This window comes from Cervus canadensis, chromosome 1, assembly GCF_019320065.1.
Source record: "Cervus canadensis isolate Bull #8, Minnesota chromosome 1, ASM1932006v1, whole genome shotgun sequence".
Taxonomy (NCBI): Eukaryota; Metazoa; Chordata; class Mammalia; order Artiodactyla; family Cervidae; genus Cervus; species Cervus canadensis.
This window is the reverse complement of record NC_057386.1, coordinates 39,721,633-39,743,636: the sequence shown is the minus strand read 5'-3', so window position 1 is coordinate 39,743,636 and position 22,004 is coordinate 39,721,633. Positions and strand designations below refer to the sequence as shown.

General features: G+C 43.4%; 1 protein-coding gene and 1 non-coding gene across 2 annotated transcripts; both read left to right on the top strand.

Moving 5' to 3' along the window:
* Positions 1-3,735: 3,735 nt before the first annotated feature.
* Positions 3,736-3,808, top strand: TRNAG-CCC. Its single transcript has one exon. It is a non-coding gene; the product is annotated as a tRNA-Gly (tRNA).
* Positions 3,809-8,492: 4,684 nt separating this feature from the next.
* On the top strand, positions 8,493-21,779 carry CRYBA1 (crystallin beta A1). The gene is made up of 7 exons (XM_043479215.1): positions 8,493-8,535; positions 14,752-14,910; positions 16,515-16,579; positions 17,582-17,700; positions 19,040-19,181; positions 20,751-20,893; positions 21,490-21,779. Exons 2-7 carry the CDS (start codon positions 14,880-14,882, stop codon positions 21,635-21,637), a joined length of 648 nt encoding a protein of 215 aa, XP_043335150.1. The 5' UTR covers positions 8,493-8,535; positions 14,752-14,879; the 3' UTR covers positions 21,638-21,779.
* The last annotated feature ends 225 nt before the right edge of the window (positions 21,780-22,004 follow it).

Here is a 22,004-nt window from a genome sequence, read left to right as displayed (position 1 = left end):
GAGAGATGAGGAGACAGAAAATAAGAAAGAGGAAGTATACATGGTGTATAGGATGAGAGGGCTCAGACGGTCAAGAGTCTGCCTGTGACGCAGGAGACCCAGGTTCAATCCCTGGATCTGGAAGATCCCCGGAGAAGGGAATGGGTACCCTCTCCAGTATCTTCCCTGGAGAATCCCATGGACAGAGGAATCTGGAGGACTATGGTCCACAGGGTTGCAAAAGAGTCAGACTCAACTTAGCAACTAACACACTATACTACTATAGGATGAGAAGCGCCAGACAGGAGTTCAGAGAGAGGAAGATAACAGTAGTGGAAAAGAAAGGAAATACCCTAACAGGTAACAGTGGGGAAGTTCCCTGAGCTGAAGACAGATGAGGTTGCCAAGTGAAGAAGCACAAAATGTCATTTTTTTTAAAGTTCGTATCCAGCACCTCCAATGGAATTGCAGAACATTAAAGATAAACAGAATATCTTAAAGGCTACTAAAGATAACAGATTACTTACATAGGAACACTAATCAGATGGACAGTGGATTTCCCATCATTGCTCAAGTTTCCAGAAGACAATGACACAATATTATCAAACTGCTCAGGGGAAATAACTGTCAATCAAAAATTTATACTTACATGTAAAGTAAGGGTGAAATAATTTGTTTTCAGACTTAACAAAGATTAAGAGAATCTATTACTTTAATAAATTTGCTGAAAGAACTATTGAAGAATTACTATGGTAACAAGGAAGACAAATCCAGAAGAAAGGACTGAAATGCAAGAAGGAATGATAAAATATTAATTGGTAAATCTAAGTAAGTGTTTTTTAAAAGTGAATAAAATAAAGGACCAAACAGTAACATACAATATGGGAATAGAAAGTTCAGAATTAAGATCTTTATCTTGTTCAGAAGCATAGAGAAACTGGACACATTTAAGACTGTGTAATTGCTAAAATAAAAGAAATAGACTGTACACTTTTCAAGCCAGTGGAGGAAAAAAAAGGTCATTGAAAAAGTTATAAGGCAGGAGTGAAGGGAGAAAAGCACAGAAAATCACGATTTTTTAAAAAAGACACAAAGTAAGACTGTAAATTGCAGTAAAGACCCAGATGCTGGGAAAGAATGAGGGCATGAGGAGAAAGGGAGAACAGCGTTTGAGACGGTTGGATGGCATCATCGACTCAGTGGACATGAGTTTGAGCAAACTCCAGGAGACCACGAAGGACACGGAAGCCTGGCATGCTGCAGTCCATGGGGTCACAAAGAGTGGGACACAACTGAGCCACTGAACAACAAATTCACACTATGAAATATTAGACAGTCCATAAAGTGAGTGAATGTATCAGCATGGACAGATTCAAAAAATATAATGTTGAAGAAAGAAAGGGATTTGCAGAATTTATGTGTTACTTACATTTATATGTATATAATTTATATGTACATTATGTATTTAGCTTTGCAAAACATAGAAAATGATACACAAATATTTTTATATATACTTATTTTTGCAGAACATAAAAGTTATACATATATATCCTTATAAGCATGTACTAGAAATGTACAAACATAGATGAGAAACATCCATACTAACTTCAGAATAGTGGTTGGGTCTCAGAAAGAATTGAAGGGAATAAGACTGGGGGGAGTACAAAGGAATCTTTGATTCTATCTGTAAGGTTTATTTTTTTTAAAAGATCTGAAGTAAATATGTCCAAATGTTAACCTCGTTATTCTGGCTGTAAGGCATGAGGTTCAGAGGTTGAAGGCGGCTGGGAAAGTTCTTTTTCACTTTAGAAAGTCACAGGAAGCCACTCTCTCTCTTCTGATGGACGTGAACAATGAAACACACAGCCCCAAATGCTACTGGAAAACACCCAATTCATGAAAGCAACCAGGCTTACAACGCAGCCAACACTGAAGTCAGTAAAACAAAGATGGAAAAAAACCAAGTTATTGCAACATCAGTGGGTCAATCAAGCCTGAAGCTTACCTTACTGCATTATTGTCTGTGAAACGAACTAAATAATTTTCTTATTATCTAAGCCAGTTTACATTAGGTTTTCTATTACTTACAGCCAAACTTATAATAACTGATACAATGGGGATGGAGAAGTGGAGACATCTAGAACTATTAAGGAGGTAGATTTAGCAATATTCAGCCAAAGTTTAGGTGGGATGGTTAGAAACAGAGAGGAGACAAGATTGATCCTGATTTCTGGCTTGGATAACTTAATGGTGACATCATCTCTGAGGCAGCGAAAATCAGAGGAAGATCAAGTTGAGGAGTAGGAGTGACAGTGGAAATCATCCGAGCAGCTTGGCTATGTTGGGTCTGAGGAGTCTGTTTGAAGCTATCTAACTAGACATGTCCAGGAGGAAGCTGAATACGCAAAACTGGACTTGAATAGTGTCTCCCCAAAATTTCAAGTCCATCTGGAACCTCAGAACATGACCTTATATGGGAGTAGGATCATTGCAGATGAAATTAGGCAAACTTAGATAAGATCATACTGGATTAGTGAAGTAAAAGTCACTCAGTCATGTACAACTCTTTGCGACCCCATGGACTGTAGCCTGCCAGACTCCTCTGTCCATGGAATTCTCCAGGCAAGAATACTGGAGTGAGCTGCCATTCCCTTCTCCAGGGGATCTTCCCAACCCAGGGATTGAACCCGGGTGTCCTGAATTGCAGGCAGGTTCTTTACTGGATTACAGTGGACCCTAAATCCAATGATCGGTGTCCTTATCAGAAATCAGAAATGTGAAGACACAGAGAGCCACCTGGAGAGAACAGCATGTGAAGATAATGGCAGAGACTGGAGTGATAAACCTACAAGCTGAGGAAGGCTAAGAATTGCCAGCAACTCCAGGAGCTACGAGAGCAGCATGGCGACAGTTTCTGCCTCAGAAACTCCAGAAGGAACTGACCATGCTGACACCAAGACTAAACGTGTAGCCAAAGGAACTGTCAGAAAATTAACTTCTGTTGCTTTAAGCCAAGTTTGTGGTTATTTGTACAGTAGCCCTAGGAAATGAATACAAAGAGAGATGTCTGAATTTGAAATTTAGCTTTGAGAGTTATCAGCATAGAGTAAGTGGTTGTTGAGGTCTTGGGAGTAGATGAGGTTATCTAAGGAGAGTCTAGAATGAGAAGAGAAAGGAGGCCAAGAACAGACTCAGGAAAACCGACATGGAAGGAGCAGGAAGAGGAAAAGGAATAGATGAGGAAGATTGAGGAGGCGCAGCAGAGAGGTCACTTGGATGGAGGTCAAGGGAAGAGAGTGTTTGTGAAGAAGGACATGTTCAATGGGCCAAAAATCATAGAAAAAAAGGGTCAGTTGGGTGTGGCAATATGGAAATCACTGGTCTTCTGGGCCAAAGCAGTCTTGGAAGAAAGGCAAGGACAGAAATAAGACTGCTGTTTTTGAAGCGTGAGAGGGAGGTGAGGAAGTTGAAATAGTTACTAATTTTTTTAAGGCCTGTGGTTATGAAGGCAGAGGGAGTGGGTGACATCCAGAAGGGGAAGCAGAGGCTGGGGGAGGGGATAGATTGGGGTTTTGTTTTTGAGATGAGGGAGGCTTATGCATGTTTACAGGCTGAGGAAAAAGTCAGTTGGAGAGAGATTAAAAATTACAGGAACATGACACAGAAACCAAAAAACAGAAACACAAACTCCCTCCCTGATGAAACTAGAGACACATGTAACTTCCAAGCAGATCTTTAAAACAAAAATCAACAACTTCCCTGGTGGTCCAGTGGCTAAGACTCTGTGCTCCCAATGCAGGGGGCCTGGGTTCAATCCCTGGTCAGGGAACTAGAGCTCACATACTGCAACTTAGAGTTCACATGCTGCAGCTAAGGATCCCACATGCCACAGCTAAGACCTGTTTCGGCCAAATAAACAAATATTTTAAAATAAATAAATAAAACAAAGAGTGAACAAAGGTCCTTTAAGGAGGTGCAGTATAACTCACCAGTCCTTGTGTTCAGGCCATGCACAATGACCCAAAGAGTGCAGTGTGACATCCAGAAGGGGAAACCAACCCAAGCAAAACATCACTGGTTTTTAATAATCGCCAACCAAAAAAAGGCTGACTGACCACCTTTTGCCATATAATGAAATCTACAGTTGACAGTCTCTACCCAGCCATCCAGAATTTCCAATCAGTTTTACCCAGTCTGCTCTTTCTCTCATAAGGATGGAATCCACAGATCATGAAACATTTGGGAAATGTCTCCAACATAAAATAATAATAATAAACACAACTAAACGAATCTGAAGAGAGTGGAGATTATGTAGGGAGAGGAAGAAAACTTCAAAGAAGCAAACACATCCTCAGAGAGATAAAAGAAAATGCTGTGTCTCTGAAATAAGAACAAGATGCTTTAAAAATGAAACAATCAGAGAAAACAAAACTGGACTCTTGGACATTAAAAATGTGATAGTTAAAATAACAAATTTGGCAAAAAGTTTGTGGCAGATAGAATAACAGCCCTCCAAAGATGTCTACATCCTAATCTTCACAGCCTGTGAAGATGATCGTACCTGGCAAAGAGCCTTTGCAGATATGATTAAGGAATTTGAGATGGGGGAGATTATGGTGGGTTATCTGGCTTAATAGTCACAAGGTCCTTCTGAGGGAGGCAGTTAGGAAGACCAGAGTCAGAGACAGATTCAAAGATGCTATGCTATTGGCTTTGAAGTTGAAGGAAGGGACCATTGGCCAAGAAATGCAGGCAGCCAGACTCTAGAAGCTGGAAAAGGCAAAGAAACAGATTCTCCCCAAGAGCCTCCAGAAGGAATGCAGTCCTGCGTCCAGAAATGGAAGTCACTGTGTTTGTGGTAGTAATTCGCTATAGTAGCAATAGGACACTAACACAGGATTAAAAGCTAAAATCAAGGAAATCTCAGGCTTCCCTGGTGATTCAGTGGTTTAGAACTGGCCTTGCAAATGCAGGGGACACCATTTGATCCCTGGTTTAGGAAGAGCCATCTGCTGAGGGGCAACAAAGCCCGTGCCACAACTCTTGAGTTCACACTCTGGAGCCCACTCACTGCAACTGTTGAGCCCACAATGCCGCAACTACTGAAGCCTGTGCACCTAGAGCCCCTGCTCCACAATGAGAGAAGCGCACCACAACTAGAGCGTACCCCCTGCTTGCTGCAACTAGAAAGCCTACACACAACCACAAAGACCCGGCACAGTCAAAAATAGATATATTTTTTTAAATCAAGAAAATCTCTCAAATGTTGGAACAGAAAGACAGATGTAAAAGTAAGATAGGAATATAAAAAACTAGAGTATCAGTTCAGGAGGTCCAACATTCAAAGAATAAAAGTTGCAGAGAAAGAAACATATTAAACAGAGGTGAGAAAATGATCAAAGAAATAATATAAGAACATTTCAGAGAATTGAAGGACATACTTTTGAAAGAGGCTACTAAATGCCCAGAGAAATAAAGTAAGATTTTTACAAAAGCACGGCCTCAGGAAATTCAGATCACTGGGAATTTTTCTTTTAAAAAAAGCTTTTAGAAAAAAAAACTGTTATACAAAGGATCAAGAATCAAAGTGATATTATATGTCTCAACAGCAACATTGCACACAGAAGGCAATGGGGAGCTGCCTTCCCAGTTCGTAGGGTACTAGCAACCCTATACCCAGCCAAACCATCAATCAAATGTGACCACACCAAAATACATTTTTAGATATTTTGACCTTAAAAAAATGATGTCCATTTGCCATTTTTTAGAACACTATTACAGAATGTGTTTTACTAACACAAAAAGGTAAATTATGAATGAGGACACAGATTCAACCCTGGAGCACTGCCAAGGGAGTTTCTAGGATGTCAGCCAAGAGAGGTCTCTGGATAATACCTGTGCAGCAGCATAGACGGAAACTTCTTCAGTCTGGAGCAAGAGAACAGAGGCATCCAGATGGAAGTCTCCAAGGGGGAAAATGGAGCCGAGAGATGCTCTGATGGGTTGACTATGTAGAATATTGTGTTAAGAGGCATTTCATGAATATTCATGAAAGGCTCTAAATAAAATAGCAATACAATTATTAAATAATTTTACTAATATAATTGTTAATAAAATAATCCAAAATATTAACAATAACATTAATAAAATATAAAATAATGATTAATAAATACTATAAGTAAAATATATTTATAATAAATAATAACATATTAATGAAATTCATGAATATTGTATTAAGAGGTTTTTCCTGGTGGCTCAGATGGTAAAGAATCTGCCTGTGATGCAGGAGACTGGGGTTCTATCCCTGGGTTGGGTAGATGCCTTGGAGAAGGGAATGGCAACCCACTCCAGTATTCCTGCCTGCAGAATTCCGTGGACAGAGGAGCCTGGCGGGCTACAGTCTATGGGGTTGCAGAGAGTCAGTGACACATTTTCACTCTCACTTTTCAAGAAGATGCAGAAAAATTGAACACATGACAAAACTAGGAAATGTTTAACCTCAGGGAAAACAAAACATGGTTCAGGAAAGAAGACATTATCACGCATTACTTGGACCAGTAGTAAATAATATTTATAAAGTCGTAGAAGCTAATACAATGATTATGGATTTAAGCAAAATTTGTAACAGATCTACAGAGGGGCAAGAGAGCTAAAATTCCATCTGCCAAATAAGAAATCAGCATGTAATGTCTAAAATTAATGAATACCAAAGGAAAAGCTAAAAGAGTTGAAAATGGTAACCTATGAGAAGCAGGGCTTGCTGAGTTTATAAAAACTATTTATTGTGCACATTTTTTAAAGATATGACTTAAGCCACATATACTTTTGTAATAAAATGTAGAAATTATCTTTTTAAATACTAGATGAGAGAGTATTTTAAATATTTATTTTAATATTAAAAATGTGTTTAATATTTACTTATTTATGTATTTTGGCAGCACCAGGTCTTAGCTGTGGCATGCAGGATCTAGTTTCCTGACCAGGGATGGAACCCAGGCCCCCAGCATTGGGAACGTGGAGTCTTAGCTACTGAATCACCAAGGAAGTCCTCAAGAGAGGGCTAATGAATTAAACAAAGTTCCTAAGAGGACAGAATGATATGTTACCCAGGACAAGAAGTGGTAAACATCTGGGACAGGAGGTGAAGAAGTGGATGTGGAAATAGTGTTGCAGGTATGGTAGGTTCCAGGGGCAGGAAGTTGAGGAAATCCATGTCTGATGAAACAGGATGTAAGGTCTCCTGCTGGGAGTAAAGGGAGCCCAGATGGGTGAGCAGTGTGGAGAGCAGTGAAGGAACACAGCATGTCACCGGATGTGAACATCGGCATTAAAGCGGTAGATATTAGAAACCAAAGTGAGCTATGCAGCAGAACACTATGTTGCATAAAATATCAACAGAGGTGTTTGAGAACTGATTTGATGGCTCTTAACCTTCCCTTCTGATGCTGAGGTTATCCAGTTGGAGAAATTCAAGACCGACTGTGGAGAGAGTTTTTCTGGGACATTGTTCTGGGAACCCCACCACCCTTCAGGGCAGGAGTGAAAGAACTTCAGGTGAAGGCTCCAAGGGCTCCACTTAGAAAACTGGTTATGTGTCCCTGTAGTGAGAAATCTAAAGGTCAGAAGTTGGGCTGGGCAATTGCTGAGGAATGAAGTAAAGCAAGAAGCCTAAGTAACAATCAGCCTGCATTCCAGAATTTGCTGAGGCAAAGCACGTGCGAGTGTTTCCCATGTGGGTATGGGTTTCTGAGGTGGGTCATGCCTCAGAAGGAACTGGGATAGGGCTGGAGCAGATTTAGTCCAGCAGAATTCCAAGGATGGAGGGGTCCTCTGCAGAGTGGAACTAGCGGTGGACCACCAGGGGCCTTGGGGCGGTAAAAGGAACAATAGCCAGAGCGGAGAGGCATAGACCTGGGTCAAGGTTACTGTAGGTGGAACTCGCCCAAGAACCAGGAGGTGCCCACGAGCCAGGCAGCTGTAGAGTGTTGCTGGGCATAGGGTGTGAAGCCATCTTATCACAGAACCATTGAGTAAGGAATGTCCTGCTCTCCTTTCTCTCTATACCCTCCAATCTTTGCAGGATCAGAAGTCAGTGAGTAAGCAGGAGAGAGAAAAAAGAGTGCCCTTAACCTGGGTGCAGGCTTTCTGCCCAACCCAGGTTCTATCTGAGGTAGCAGGGAGGAGACTTACCTTCAAATGGAGATTGACATTTTGATGATAGATTGAACATTCTCATTTTAAATGGAGGCTGTCTTTTATGCTTCAAAGTACCATCCAACTTTTTAATTACCTAAAAATGGCCACAAAAAGTCATGGGACTGCCCAGGTTTACATCCAGGGCAAGGGAAAGAAATTAGCCCCAATGGAAAAACATAACGAGGCAGAGGAAATGAAAATAAATTTGCTTTTATGTCTACTCACCATGAGTCATGCCTGTTTAAACAAATGAAGGGCGAGGGATTCCTGTAAACAGCGTGCTAAAGAATATAGATTTTGGAACCAAAGAGAATTGAGTTTGAAATCTGGTTCTGCCACTTCCCAGCATTGTGACCTTGGGTAAGTAACATACTCTTTCTGAGTCTGAGGTTTCTACTGTAAAATGGGATTAATTAAAGCAGATCTTTCAGGCTTCCCTGGTGACTCAGATGGTAATGAATTTGCCTGCCAATACAGGAGACACAGTAGACATGGGTTTGATCCCTGGGTTGGGAAGATCCCCTGGAGGAGGAAATGGCAACCCACTCCAGTATTCTTGCCAGGAGAATTCCATGGACAGAGGAGCCTGGTGGGCTACAGTCCATGGAGTCGCAAAGAGTCGGACACGACTGAGCAACTAACACACAGACATATCTCGCAGGGTTACTTGGGAGGATTAAATAAGATAACATTTGAGAAAACACTTTAAAACATCCAGATTCCCTCCCGTACTCCATTTTATCAAAAGATGTTGTAGGGTGGTTGGTGGGACAGGGTATGCCAGGAAAATGATCATGAGAATGGTGACTCTTTTTTCACACTGTCTTCTCCAAAGGGAAAAAGAGAAGCAGATTGGCTGAGGGACATCATAGGGTGCTCCAGATAGAGTTGGAAGGAGACTGGTGTTGGCAGATAAAATGCAGGACATCCCATTCAGTTCGAATTTCAGATAAGTGTAGTGAAAGTGGAAGTCACTCAGCTGTGTCTGACTCTTTGTGACCCCATGGAATAGTCCATGAAATTCTCCAGGCCAGAATACTGAAGTGGGTAGCCATTCCCTTCTCCAGGAGATCTTCCCAACTCAGGGATCGAATCCAGGTCTCCTGCATTGCAGGTGGATTCTTTACCAGCTGAGCCACCAGGGAAGCCCATTTCAGATAAACAACAGGTAATTTTTTAGCATAAAAGATGCTTGGGGGGGCTTCCCTGGTGGCCCAGTGGTTAAGACTCTGCACTGCCAACACAGGGGCTGTGAGTTCGATCCCTGGTCAGGGAACTAAGATTCCACATGCTGTGTGGTGAGGCCAAAAGATAGACAACAAAAACAACATAAAAAATGTTTGGGACCTATTTATATTTCAAAATAGTAATCATTTATCTGGAATTCAAATTTACCTGGGTGTCCTATATCTTTATTTGCTAAACCTGGCTGCTCTAAATGAGACAGACTTCCCTAGTGGTCTAGTGGTTGAAACACCATGCTTCCACTGCAGGGGCCACGGGTTCAATCCCTGGTTGGGGAACTAAGAACCCGTATACCATGGGGCGTGGAAAAATAAATAGAGAGAGAGAGAGAATTGAACTACTTGGTTGTATTTGAGAGAGTGGGCTGAGTGCCATGCAATAAGATACCGTTTTTCTATTGTTATTGGTACCTATTTTTCTAATAGCTTCACAGGGTTCCAGTTGACAGGAAATGACTTTAAGCTGCAGTACTAAGAAAGCTGTGGTTTTTTCCAATAGTCATGTATAGACGGGAGAGCTGGACCATAAAGAAGGCTGAGCACTGAAGAACTGATACTTTTGAATTGTGCTGGAGAAGACTCTTGAGAGTCCCTTGGGCTGTAAAGAGATCAAACCAGTCAATCCTAAAGGAAATCAATCCTGAATATTCATTGGAAGGATTGATGCTGAAGCTGAAACTCCAATACTTTGGCCACCTGATGCGAAGAGCCGACTCATTGGAAAATACCCTGATGCTGGGAAAGATTGAAGGCAAAAGGACAAGGGGGTGACAGAGGATTAGATGGTTAGGTAACATCACTAACTCAATGGACATGAATTTGAGCAAACTCAGGGAGAAAGTGGAAGACAGAGAATCCTGGTGTGCTGCAGTCATGAGGTTGCAAAGATGTGGAAACGACTTAGCAACTGCACAACAACAACTGAGAAATTCAGTAAGACTGAATGGAATTGAGATGTCCTCCAGCTCGTTAAACACAGAAGAAGCAGGCTGGGAGCCTGACCCCTTAGGACAGCAGCCGTCCCTTGCAGGCAGGCAGGCATCCATTTTTGCCTGGAAGCAGAGGGATGGATGAATGCAGAGAGAGCTCAGAAAGATCTGGAGGCTTGAGATGCCTCCCAAATTCTCTCCCAGTACTCAAGCCTTCTCAGGCCCAGCCAGATCCTGCCTCTCCTACTTGTTGAAAGGTGTAGCAAGGTCTAGGGCAAAAAAGATCCCCCAGGAGCAGCCCCTCATGGGGGAGGTAGGTGCTGGCTGAACGCTGACTGGGCCCTTTGCTTTGTACTCAGCCTGCTTATTCCCAAACAACAGAAGTGCTACTCAGCCGCCTGGTCAGCCCCATTATGCTCTTGCCAGAAAGTGCTGAGTCCAGGGGCCACCCTGGCCCCATGACCTCACCCCTCCCGCCCTGGGCCTCATCCTGTGAGGCTCCCTGGGTCCAGAGGCAAGGCCAGGGGATCCAAGCCATTCATAAAGTTCTACTGAGCCTCTCTCATGCCTGGCACGTAGCCCTAGTGTCGAGAAATTCAAGGTTCAAATCGACCACGTTACATTTGGGGGGGGTGTGTGTGTGTGTGTGTTCAGTCGCTAAGTCGTGTCTGACTCTTTGAGACCCTTTGCACTGTAGCCTGCCAGGCTCCTCTGTCCGTGGGATCTCTGGGCAAGAATACTGGAGAGGGTTGCCATTTCCTCCTCCAGGGCATCTTCCCAACCCAGGGATTGAACCCACGTCTCTTGCGTCTCCTTCATTGGCAGGCAGACTCTTTACCACCGTGCCAACTGGGAAGTCCCTTAACGTCTCTTATCACCTCCAAATCTAAAAGCCCATCCCACTGGGCAGACAGTTACCCGACCTGTTCATGCAATGAGTGTGTGGACTTAGAACAGACTTCACAATTCATGTCCGCCATAGATCAATGGTGTACAGAAAATAAGAGAGAAAAGTGAAAATGTCAGTCACTCAGTCGTGTCCGTCTCTTTACGCCCTCATGAACTATAGTCCAACAGGCTCCTCTGTCCAAGGAATTCTCAGGCAAGAATACTGGAGTGGGTTGCCATTCCCTTCTCCAGGGGATCTTCCCAACACAGGGATCGGACCCAGGTCTCCTGCATTACAGGGGGATTCTTTACTGTCTGAGCCACCGGGTGCTGTTAAGACGGAATAGAGAAAAATATTGGGGAAAAAAATGAACAAATGTGGTCTGTTCCAAATTCAAAGAAAAAATTTTTGGTTTTTGGCCATGCCTCGCAGTTTGCAGGATCTTAGCTCCCCAACCAGGGACCCAGGCCCCGGCAGTGAAATCGCAGAGTCCCAACCAGTCCCATTGACTGTCGAGGAATTCCCCAAAGGAAATATTTTTTACCTGATAAATATCTCTAACATCTTTGCTGCTTGCTCCCACTAATCTCTGTGAGAATGTGGCACAAGATTCTGATTTGGAACAATCAATAATATAGTTACCATTTATTGATAGCACTGGGTCCCATTACTGCCCTAAATGCCTTCATTTCCCTTCATCTGACAGCAACAGGTCAGGTAGGTATTATAATCTGACTTAATGCCAGAGAGGCAGGGTTGCCCAGAGGAAAGATTACGGCTTTTGGAGCAGATAGACACACATTCAAGCCCCTGTTGAGTTCCCTGGCCCAGAACTTGGTTCCTCAGGACCGCAATTAACTCATCAGTAAAATGGGTATCATAATGACCTACTTCTTGGGATTGTTGTGAGGATAAAGGAGGCAGTGTCTGGTTCACAGTAGATGCTTCGTACATTGTAGTTATTGTTATTAAAGATGAAGAGGAGAGACCAAAGCTCAGTTTGGGAGGAGGGGGCACAAGCTGGTTTGCTCCCTTCATTCCCACTCTTGGAGTGGCTCTGCCCTGACTTTCCTGGAAAGAGATGGTGGAGGTAATTGAGCTTGGAGGCCATAACCATAAGGGGGCTAGGGAAGCAGCAGCTTCAGACAATGTCAGAGGGGCATCCTATAGATCTTGGTTAAAAACCATATTCAGGTGCTATTTGCAGAGCATGGTGGTAGCACTGGAGGTGGGTGATCCTTTTCTGGCTTCCTTGAACTTAATATAATTGAGGAAAATGGATGGAGGACAGGCTGGGGATGCTTATAACTAGGAAAATTGGATGGATATTTGTAAATCGTTTGCACAGTGACCCTCATTGTCCCCCTCACAATATCTTTGTTCATGTATTTGGACTTTTCAATCAAACGTAAATGATCCATTTTTTCTTCAAAAATTAAAAATTGGCTAAAAAAAAATTGATTCCATCAGTCTTCATGCTTCTAACACTTCAATAGGGTGTAAAGCTCCCAAATGGAGATGCTGAGAGTATATGAAGCACAAAGACGACACAAGCATGTCAGTTGTGGCTAGAGCTGGTAAGGACTGTATGTCGGTTTCATCTCTGTCCCCAGAGTCACGTAACCCTGCCACTGGATGCCATTCATTCATTCATTTATTCAGAACGTATTTATTGAGTTAAGACTTTTGTCCAAAGCTGAAGATGCAACAGTAAACAAGACAGAGTTCTTACCCTCATAAAGGATGGTGTCTAGAGGAAGAAGCGATAATTAAGCAATCAGTTTCTTTGTTTTCAAAAATAGCCTTGTTTCTATAGAAAATACGTCCATATTGTCCAAAACTTGAAAAATACAGAGAAGTATACTATGAAAAGTTTTATTCTATATCCAAGCCCCAAGTTGTGTCTTGTTTCTGTCCTTGGAGCCCAGTATTTCTGGTTTCTACAGCAGTTTCCAAACGTGCAATAATCCCACACAATTCAAGCCCCTGTTGAGTTCTTGAATAATTGATTATTGAAACCCATGCAATAATCAATAAGTACAGGGTGCCATGAGAGCACTTGATGGGGGTACCTAAGCCAGTCCAGGGGTTAAGGAAAGAAAGAAAGAATGAATGAATGAATGAACAAATAAGTGTTTCCCTAAGATCCTCAACTCTGAGGAGGAAGCAAAGGGAAGTTGAGGAAGAACCTCCAGCCACGAACAGCTGGTGCCTTAAGCGCTCGCATAGCCAGCAGCCAGTAGCACCTGCTATGATGCTCAAGGCCACTCCGTCCCTTGCCAGCCATTGATCCTGATGCCACCAGCTAATCACGGAGCAGAAACATCCTAGGGTGGCACATTGTGTTAGCGTAAGAACTGTCCACTGGGAATGTTCTGTTAAATCTGCAAATGGATTTTTGGTTCTGAGAAAAGAGGGGCTCAGATAAATCCAAGTCACTGGCTGGAGAGATTCTCAGAGGGATTAAGAGAACTTTACTAGGAAGAGTTCCTTCCTCTTTCCAAGCTGCTATGAGATTTTTTATAGTATCCGTCACCAAAAAGAGAGTAGGGTGATATGTAATAATAAACCTACAACGTGTCAAGCAGATAGTCTCTTTTTTTTTGGAGGGAGGGGGGCAGTGTTGAGAGAAGGCTGAATGACTTGCCTGGTCACCCACCCAGGGAGGTCAGGATTGGAACTCACATCCGCCAGGCTCAGAGCCCTCCTCACCCACGGCATCTTCCTGCTCCTCACAGCAGCTACGAGGCCTGAACAAGACATCCTCCCCTTCTACAAGACACCTTCCTCTCCTCCTGGGCAGGCCCCCCAATTACCCCACACTACTCTCACCAGGAGCCCTGAACTTCCAGGGAGCAATCATTTTACCTGTTAGTGTATCTTGGGTTTGAGAGACTGCTATGGGCTAAAAGCAGTATATCAATATTAAAACAAACACCAAAAAATACTTTTTTGACTCCAAATATTAAAAAGAAAACTGCAAAATTAAAATGAATAAATATTAAATAGCACAGCTATAGGAAGATTCATGTTTACTAGTTGACAATATAATTGAATTAAACTCTTACATATTTATATTGGGTTGGGCAAAAGCTTCATTTGGGTTTTTCTGTACTATCTTATGGAAAAACTCAAAATTTTTGTCCAACCCAATACATATAAATATGAAATAATAAAGATTTCCAAGCACACAGTGAGCTATTTTCTTTCTTTTCTTTTCTTTTTTTTTTTTTTTGGTGAACCACTTTTTAAACAAATGTATACCCCGTATGAGAAGGGAGGTGCATTTGATGTGTTGATACAACATGAGGTCTTAGGAAGGTCCTGGGGTGGCGAGAGGAACCTGGAGAAGAGCGGGGGACAAGAACTCACACAGACCTGTCCTTGCATCCCATCTGCTGAGAGCAAGTCCACAGCAGCAGGGCCCGCACTGCCAGCCTGGCCCACAGCAGTGGGGCCTCCCTGGATTTCTGTATCCCAGGTTTAAACAAAGCCCTGGGGGATGCCCGCCCAGCAGGCTGAGCCACCAAAGCTCCGGGATCAGGGGGAACAAAAGCCAAGGGAAAGCAGAGTGCTGACGGGGCCAGAGGCTGCCGGCCGCGGGGCTATAAAGCGCGGGAGCCACCGAGGAAGCGGCACCAGATGGAGACCCAGACTGTGCAGCAGGAGCTGGGTGAGTAAGGCCCCAAGGGGTGCTCTGGTCTTTCCTCTCCTCCCCCTGCCCAGGACTGGGGCCCCATCTTCCTGCCTTGTGGTCAGAGCCTCCCAGGATGGCTGGAGAAGACTGGGGAACTCTGGGGGGAAGCAGACTTCTCTTGCCACCCCAAAGGAGTCACTTACATGACCATAACCACTGCCCTAGCCACCATGGCTGGGAGGGGACTTGGGGGTCCCAGAAATGACAGGCTTCTGAGGCACGGAGGGAAGTTGGGGAGGGGGCAGAGGTAGGAAATGCTTGTTCAGAGGTTCAGAAGGGAAAGATGATACATCACAGAGTTTACATGCATTCGTCCCTGGGCCAATACCCGTCAGAGAGGAAAGCCATGAATGGTTGTTTTGAATTAAGAAAATCGATGCACATGTGTCTGTCTTTCTTCCCTCTCTCCTTGTCCCCTCCCCACTGTCCTCCCTTCCTTTACTCTCCCTATCATCTTTTCTGTCTACCTCTCCTCTACGAGCCTCAGTATCCTCATCTGTAAAATGGGGATAATGCTAGGGCTTACCTCATAGGTTCATTGTGAAGATTAAATGTGTTCCGGCGGGTAGAGCGTAAAGAACAGGATCTGGCACAGAGCGAGCCATGGGTGTGTGTGTGTTAGTCGCTCAGTTGTGTCCAGCTCTTTGGGACCCCAAGGACTGTAGCCCGCCAGGCTCCTCTGGCCATGGAACTTTCTAAGCAAGAATACTGGAGTGGGGAGCCATTCCCTTCTCCAGAGCATCTTCCCGACCCAGGGATCAGACCCAAGTCTCCTGCATGGCAGACAGATTCTTTACCATCTGAGCCACCAGGGAAGCCCTGAGGCATGGTTAAGCGTTAGCTATTATTATCATCCTCTTTTCTTCCTCACTTTCCTTCAATAAGTCTTTCAGTGCCACCTGTCCCACTCCTCCAAGCCTCACCATCCCAACATGCGTTCAGTGTGGTCCTCCATCAATCACTCTGGAGACCCAGTCCCTGCTACTGAGATATTCACCCAGGACGTATTCAATAGGAACATGGATCAGTGCTGTGATGAGTGCTGGGAAGGAGGAAAGAAAGCAAGTTGCCATAGGCTGGGGAAAGCAGCAAAGTCTCGGGAAGCAAGATCGAGGCTGGATAGGTCTAGAAGACAGAGAGGCAGGGAGGGAAATGGGAGCATGGCTGTGGACAGCTGGTCAGTTTGAGGGCTAGGCAGAGCCAGATAAAAGTGAGACCATGCATTGGTGATATGAGGGGTCTGGACCAGATGGTTGCCAAGGGGTTTATATTGGGGTATGTGAAAATGAGGCAAGACTATCGCAGGTGCCTGGAGGCAGGCAAGAGAATGAGAGCCACGTTTGTTAAGTGGTCCTAGTATCTGTGCAGTGCTTTATCTGCATCATTGCTTCTCATCCTTATAATAACTCTGTGCATTGAAGTTTTACTGATGCAAAATGACTGAGGCTCAGCTAGTGAGAGGCAGAGCCTGGACCCCACCCAAAGTCTGTTTATTGGACTTCAAGCCTCTTTAACTTTCACCTGTGCCCCTCATCCCTCACCCCAGAGGCCATGACACTGGTGTGTGTTCTGTCTTCCAGAATCCCTTCCAACCACCAAGATGGCTCAAACTAACCCCATGCCGGGGTCTGTGGGGCCATGGAAGGTAAGCTCATCTCCATCACATGGAAAATTGAGGAATCCATCAGGGCAGGGGGTGTGATACAACCTCAGAGTAGGACCCAGAGCTATGCTTTTCCATGGGACAGTGACCAGCCAGTAAAACATCAGTTTGTAAAGGAAGGGTCCAACCAAAGTCTAGATGCTGTCTCAGGAAGGCTCTCTCAGGATGCTCCCATTTGGACAGAAGGATGATCCTGGAAACCCTTGTTGGGTGGGAGATGTTATCTAGTTTTCTAGGTCAACTCTCCTCCATACTGCTAAAGTTATCTTAAAATAGAGCAGCCCAAGTGGGTTATGATGTGGAGAAACTGAGGGCCTAGAAATGAGAAACTTGCCATCAGATCCCAAATCAATGATTGGATCATGGTCTCCTGACCCCAACCTGAGGCTGACTGTAACCACTACCTGAAGTGGCTGATCCTCAGCCACTGTTTCCCTCAGCACCCTTAACCTCCTCAGTGGATCAGCTCTAGGTCTGGTTCACAGTTTTGGGAGCTGTCCTCTAGCCAGGTTCAAAAGTCAATTTCTAGTTCAGGGTATGAAAGGGGTTTACCACAACTCTCCCTTTACACATTAGGTTTCTATAGCAGGTATGGCTGAAGAAGCTAAAAGTTAATTCACAGGGAGCCCTTGGAGCTTCCAGAATCCTGGCTTTTGGGCCACACTTAGACAGAAAGCATGTTGGAATGAGTCCACAAATCCTTGGTATGTCCACAGGGCCAGCTATCATCCCCAGCAGACGATTCCTATCAGAAACCTGGCCCCACAACTCATCCCTATGGGCATGTGAACACTGCCAACCAGTGATATTACTTCAAACCCCTTCTTACCCTGTCTACACTGGAAGAGACCTCATCAGGCCTCCTGGGCTGCAGCTAGTGATGAAAAACATTGGGTCAGACATAGGTTAAGATGTTGGCCTGGGCCTCTGTTTTTCCTGATGGACCACGTTCTAACTCTATTCTCCCATTTAATCCCATTTCAGATAACCATCTATGACCAGGAGAACTTCCAGGGCAAGAGAATGGAATTCACTAGCTCCTGCCCAAATGTCTCTGAGCGCAATTTTGACAATGTCCGGTCTCTCAAGGTGGAATGTGGAGCGTGAGTATCAACCTCAGCAGAATCTCAGGCCTTCTATTTATGATCCCTTCAGACATGCGACCATAAAGATGGAGATCAGAGAAGAAAGATATTCCCCCATACTCTAATAATTTCTGGGAGAGAAGCGTCCATACTTAAGTAATCTCAAAAAAATTTTACTACACGTACAATTCAGTAACTCAAAGCTAGAAGAACATGAGATTCTTCATGGCTTGGAATTGGATCTGGGGGAGATTAAAGAAATACATATCATGGGGTGGGGCAGTGAAGGTAACCAGTTTTGTGCTTCTGGAGCCCATAGGCTTCTGCTTGGGGTTCTGTCAAAACAAGCCACAGGCCCCTTGAGTTTTTCTTGCCTATAGAAAATAGAGAGGAAACTATCAAGCTATAGCCTCTTCACAGCTAACTCCCCTTCTACATGTCCCAGAGCAGACACTATGAGCTAATTTTTCTGTATACAAAGGAACTCAACTCCAGAGAGTCATATTAGTTTCTAGTTGGTCTTTCAGGAGTTTATTGGTGGTGATTAGTTTCCTTGGCAAGGAAGACCCTCTCTTGTTTTGTCTTCCTGCTCTTGGCACGTTAGTTGAGTCCTTGATCATCTGAAAACATTTCACTGAGCCTGAAAACACAAAGGCTAGGTCTAGGCAGAACTGGCTGTGTATGTAGATAGGCTTCTACAAGTTGCTCACCCCCAACTTAGAGCTCTGCAACCCCCAAAGTGAAATACTTTAAAGTGTCATCAGTAACTAAGACCTGGTTGATAAAGGTCAATCTGAGCTGTTTTAATAAATAAGGCAAAAATAAATCAGGCATATAGAGGTCTGCAGGAGAAAGAACCCACGAAGTGATAAGGAAACAAGAGACTTAGTCATCCATCTGCTGTTTATTCATCTCTTTGCTTCCTTAGAAAGAAGCCAATAGGTTTGGCTGGAGCCAATGTCATAGTCTGGGGTCGCAAAGGGACACGACTGAACGACTGAACTAAAATGAATGCCCTAGTCACTAGATCCTGAACCTGGAGCTCTAAGTAGAGAATATAGTACCTTGAGGAGAAAGGAAATATAATTTCAGAATGACTTTGGCAGTCATTACTCATTACTCAAGCCAGTGAAGTGGACCTCTTCAGTAGATAATCCCAAAACAAATATATTTACAAACCTGCACAGTGCAGCTGCCAGCTCATCCCCCACCTCTTGCGATAAATGTGTGACTTTGTATGGCTCTGTTGGAACTGGCTATTTTACCCACTGTTAACATCTAAAACAAAGATGCTTTCTCCCTGAGGCCATGTAAGCTCTGAACAACATGAACAAACACCATTACTTGTCTTTGGCAGCTGGGTTGGTTATGAGCATACCAGCTTCTGTGGGCAACAGTTTGTCCTGGAGAGAGGAGAGTACCCTCGCTGGGATGCCTGGAGTGGGAGCAATGCCTATCACATCGAGCGCCTCATGTCCTTCCGCCCCATCTGTTCAGCTGTGAGTCCTTGAGATTTTCATTTCTGTGCATGTGGGGGATGGATAAGAGAGGTTGCATATGGACTGACTTATTTCCCATCGGTTGGTTATGCTGAAATGTGGTAGGAAGAAGATAAAAGTATGAAGAGAAAAACACAAGTCTGCCATTTTATTTTTTTCTGTCCTAGATATTTTCATTAAGCCAAAAGGGTGGGCCTTCCTGGGCTTCCCTGGGAGCTCAGACAGTAAAGAATTCGCCTATCAATGCAGGCCTTGGGTCGGGAAGATCCTCTGCAGAAGGAAATAGCAGCCCATTCCAGGCTTCTTGCCTGGGAAATCCCATGGACAGAGAAGCCTGGCAGGCTACAGTCCATGGGGTCACAAAGAGCCGGATACAACTTAGTGACTAAAAAACAAAAGGCCTTCTTAAGAGGTGGCAGGAAGCGGATACTCAGATCTTCAAAAGTGCAGTAGGATAATCAGAGCACTTGGCATGTAGTAAATCCTTGAACAGTTAAATTTCAATCCATATACTATTTTACCTAGAAACAAGGAAAAGGTGAAGTAACCCTTTAGTACGTGGGATGACTGAAGAAATAGGCAAGACTTCCAGTGCCTCTTATCTTTGAGTCATAACTTTCTTGTTTCTAACACTAAGCATTACTCAATTATGCATCAGAATGGGATGCTTCTCCTCTGAGAACGCAAGCACAAGCAGGGTGATCTTCAGGGGTGTGTTGAAAAATGATCCCTATATTGGGAATAAGGCTGGGCTAAAACCTTTTCAAATACTCATCTGTATCATGTGATTTTTCTCATGATTTTAGTTAACAATCTTATCTTAAAGTCCTACCAAAATTCAAGCAGTGGAGATGCTAAAGAGCTCTAGAACTAAAAAGTATTTCCCTATCTGGATGTGTTTTCATTTTAACTACCCGCCCCCCCCGCCCCCCCGGCTCAAATGTATACTTTACACATAGTAAAATGCACAAATTCTAACTATATTTTCTTATGAGTTTTGAAAAACATCCATACCCACAGAACACCCAAATCCATTGCCTCATAAAATTACCTGGTGTCCCTTTCCAATTGCTCCTTTCCACTATCACTAGGGCTAATTTTGCCCGTTTCTGAACTTCATAAAGATTAGTCTCTGCCTTCTCAACGCTCGCGTAGTCCTCATGTCCCCTACCAGACATTTACGTTTTTTCCAATGCTGTGTGCATGTACCCACCCCACTCCCAACACACACACAGACTTACTTTTCCTCTCAACTTGTAGAACCTTTTCCACATTAGTATTAATCCTTGGTTGGCTGTCTCAAATATTTTTTCCTGCCGTCATATTTTCTTTCACTGGTCTCTCGTGGTTCCAAACTATACCAGTTATTTGTACATTTTTAATGTCATAGTATTAAACTGGATTAAACAGGATTACGGGTAATTTTTAAAATCTCTGTATTGCATGAAATATTTTTACATGTACTTCCTTCTGTAAACCAGGGGCATTTTGAGTGTGACAAATGTGGTAAAGAATTGATGACGAGCCTTAACACTGGTGCTAAACTGAAAAAAAACTTCTGTATTACAGAATCATAAGGAGTCTAAGATTACCATTTTTGAGAAAGAAAATTTCATTGGACGCCAATGGGAAATCAGTGACGATTACCCCTCCTTGCAAGCCATGGGTTGGTTGAACAACGAAGTTGGCTCCATGAAGATACAATGTGGGGCGTAAGTGCAAAAAACAGGGTTGGAGCACATTTAAAAAACTCTCGCAGTTGTAAACCTTATGAATATTAATGTATCAATGGTCGTGTCTTATCTGAATTCACACATTGATGTCCCATTGGTATGACTGTCACATTCTAGCTATTAGAACTCTGAATCTCAAGATTTTGGTACCACTATCACTTAACCTCAGCTTTTTCTCCCACAAACATTCCACTATGGAAGGACTTACATTGACTACTCTCCTACCTCTTTTCCACAACTTTCAGCTGGTTGTAGGCACCTGTTCATACATGCTGCCTGGTATATTTAGGATTGCTCTTTTTTCTTATTTTTCCTTTATTTTTATTAGTTGGAGGCTGATTACTTTACAATATTATAGTGGTTTTTGCCATACATTGATATGAATCAGCCATGGATTTACATGTGTTCCCCATCCCGATCCCCTTCCCACCTCCTTCCCCATAGGATTGCTATTAATTTTTAAGCCTAAAAGCATTCTGTACCATTGTGTTAGGGAAACCAGAGGCTCAGGTTTGGGGGTTGTTTACCAGGTTTCTAGCTAGTTTTAATAATCTGATATCCTCTGGGTTTTCCAGCTGGGTTTGCTACCAGTATCCTGGGTACCGTGGCTATCAGTATATCTTGGAATGTGACCATCATGGAGGAGACTACAAACACTGGAGAGAGTGGGGTTCTCATGCCCAGACTTCCCAGATTCAATCCATTCGCCGTATCCAACAGTAGTGGATTAAAAGCTCCAAGTAAGAATTCCTCAAGCATGAGACCTTCCTAAACAATCTAGAATAAAATATATGTTCTGCTGATATTGCTTCCAAATGTTAGCTGCTGAAATCCACAATAAATGTCATTAAAAAAAAAAAAAAAACCCAACAACTTTGTAGACTGAATGCTTTATAGAAATCACATTTACATGGCCAAGAGTCTTTAAAGACAAGCTTCCATAAAACCCAAGTTCCCTTTGGTGTCCTTGCAAGTAAGTCACTTACCAGACCAAGGACAATGATCCTCTATTTCAAAGAACATTAAAGTATATAACCCAAATCTATCAGTCTATATAGTGACAGACACACTTTTGGTAACTGTTTTTGCA

Excerpts from the sequence above, each read along its gene's own strand:
- CRYBA1 (XM_043479215.1), top strand. The coding sequence starts at position 14,880 with ATGGAGACCCAGACTGTGCAGCAGGAGCTGG. Across the intron at positions 19,182-20,750 it reads TCCGCCCCATCTGTTCAGCT|AATCATAAGGAGTCTAAGAT; the intron begins GTGAGTCCTTGA and ends TCTGTATTACAG. Across the intron at positions 20,894-21,489 it reads ATGAAGATACAATGTGGGGC|CTGGGTTTGCTACCAGTATC; the intron begins GTAAGTGCAAAA and ends TGGGTTTTCCAG.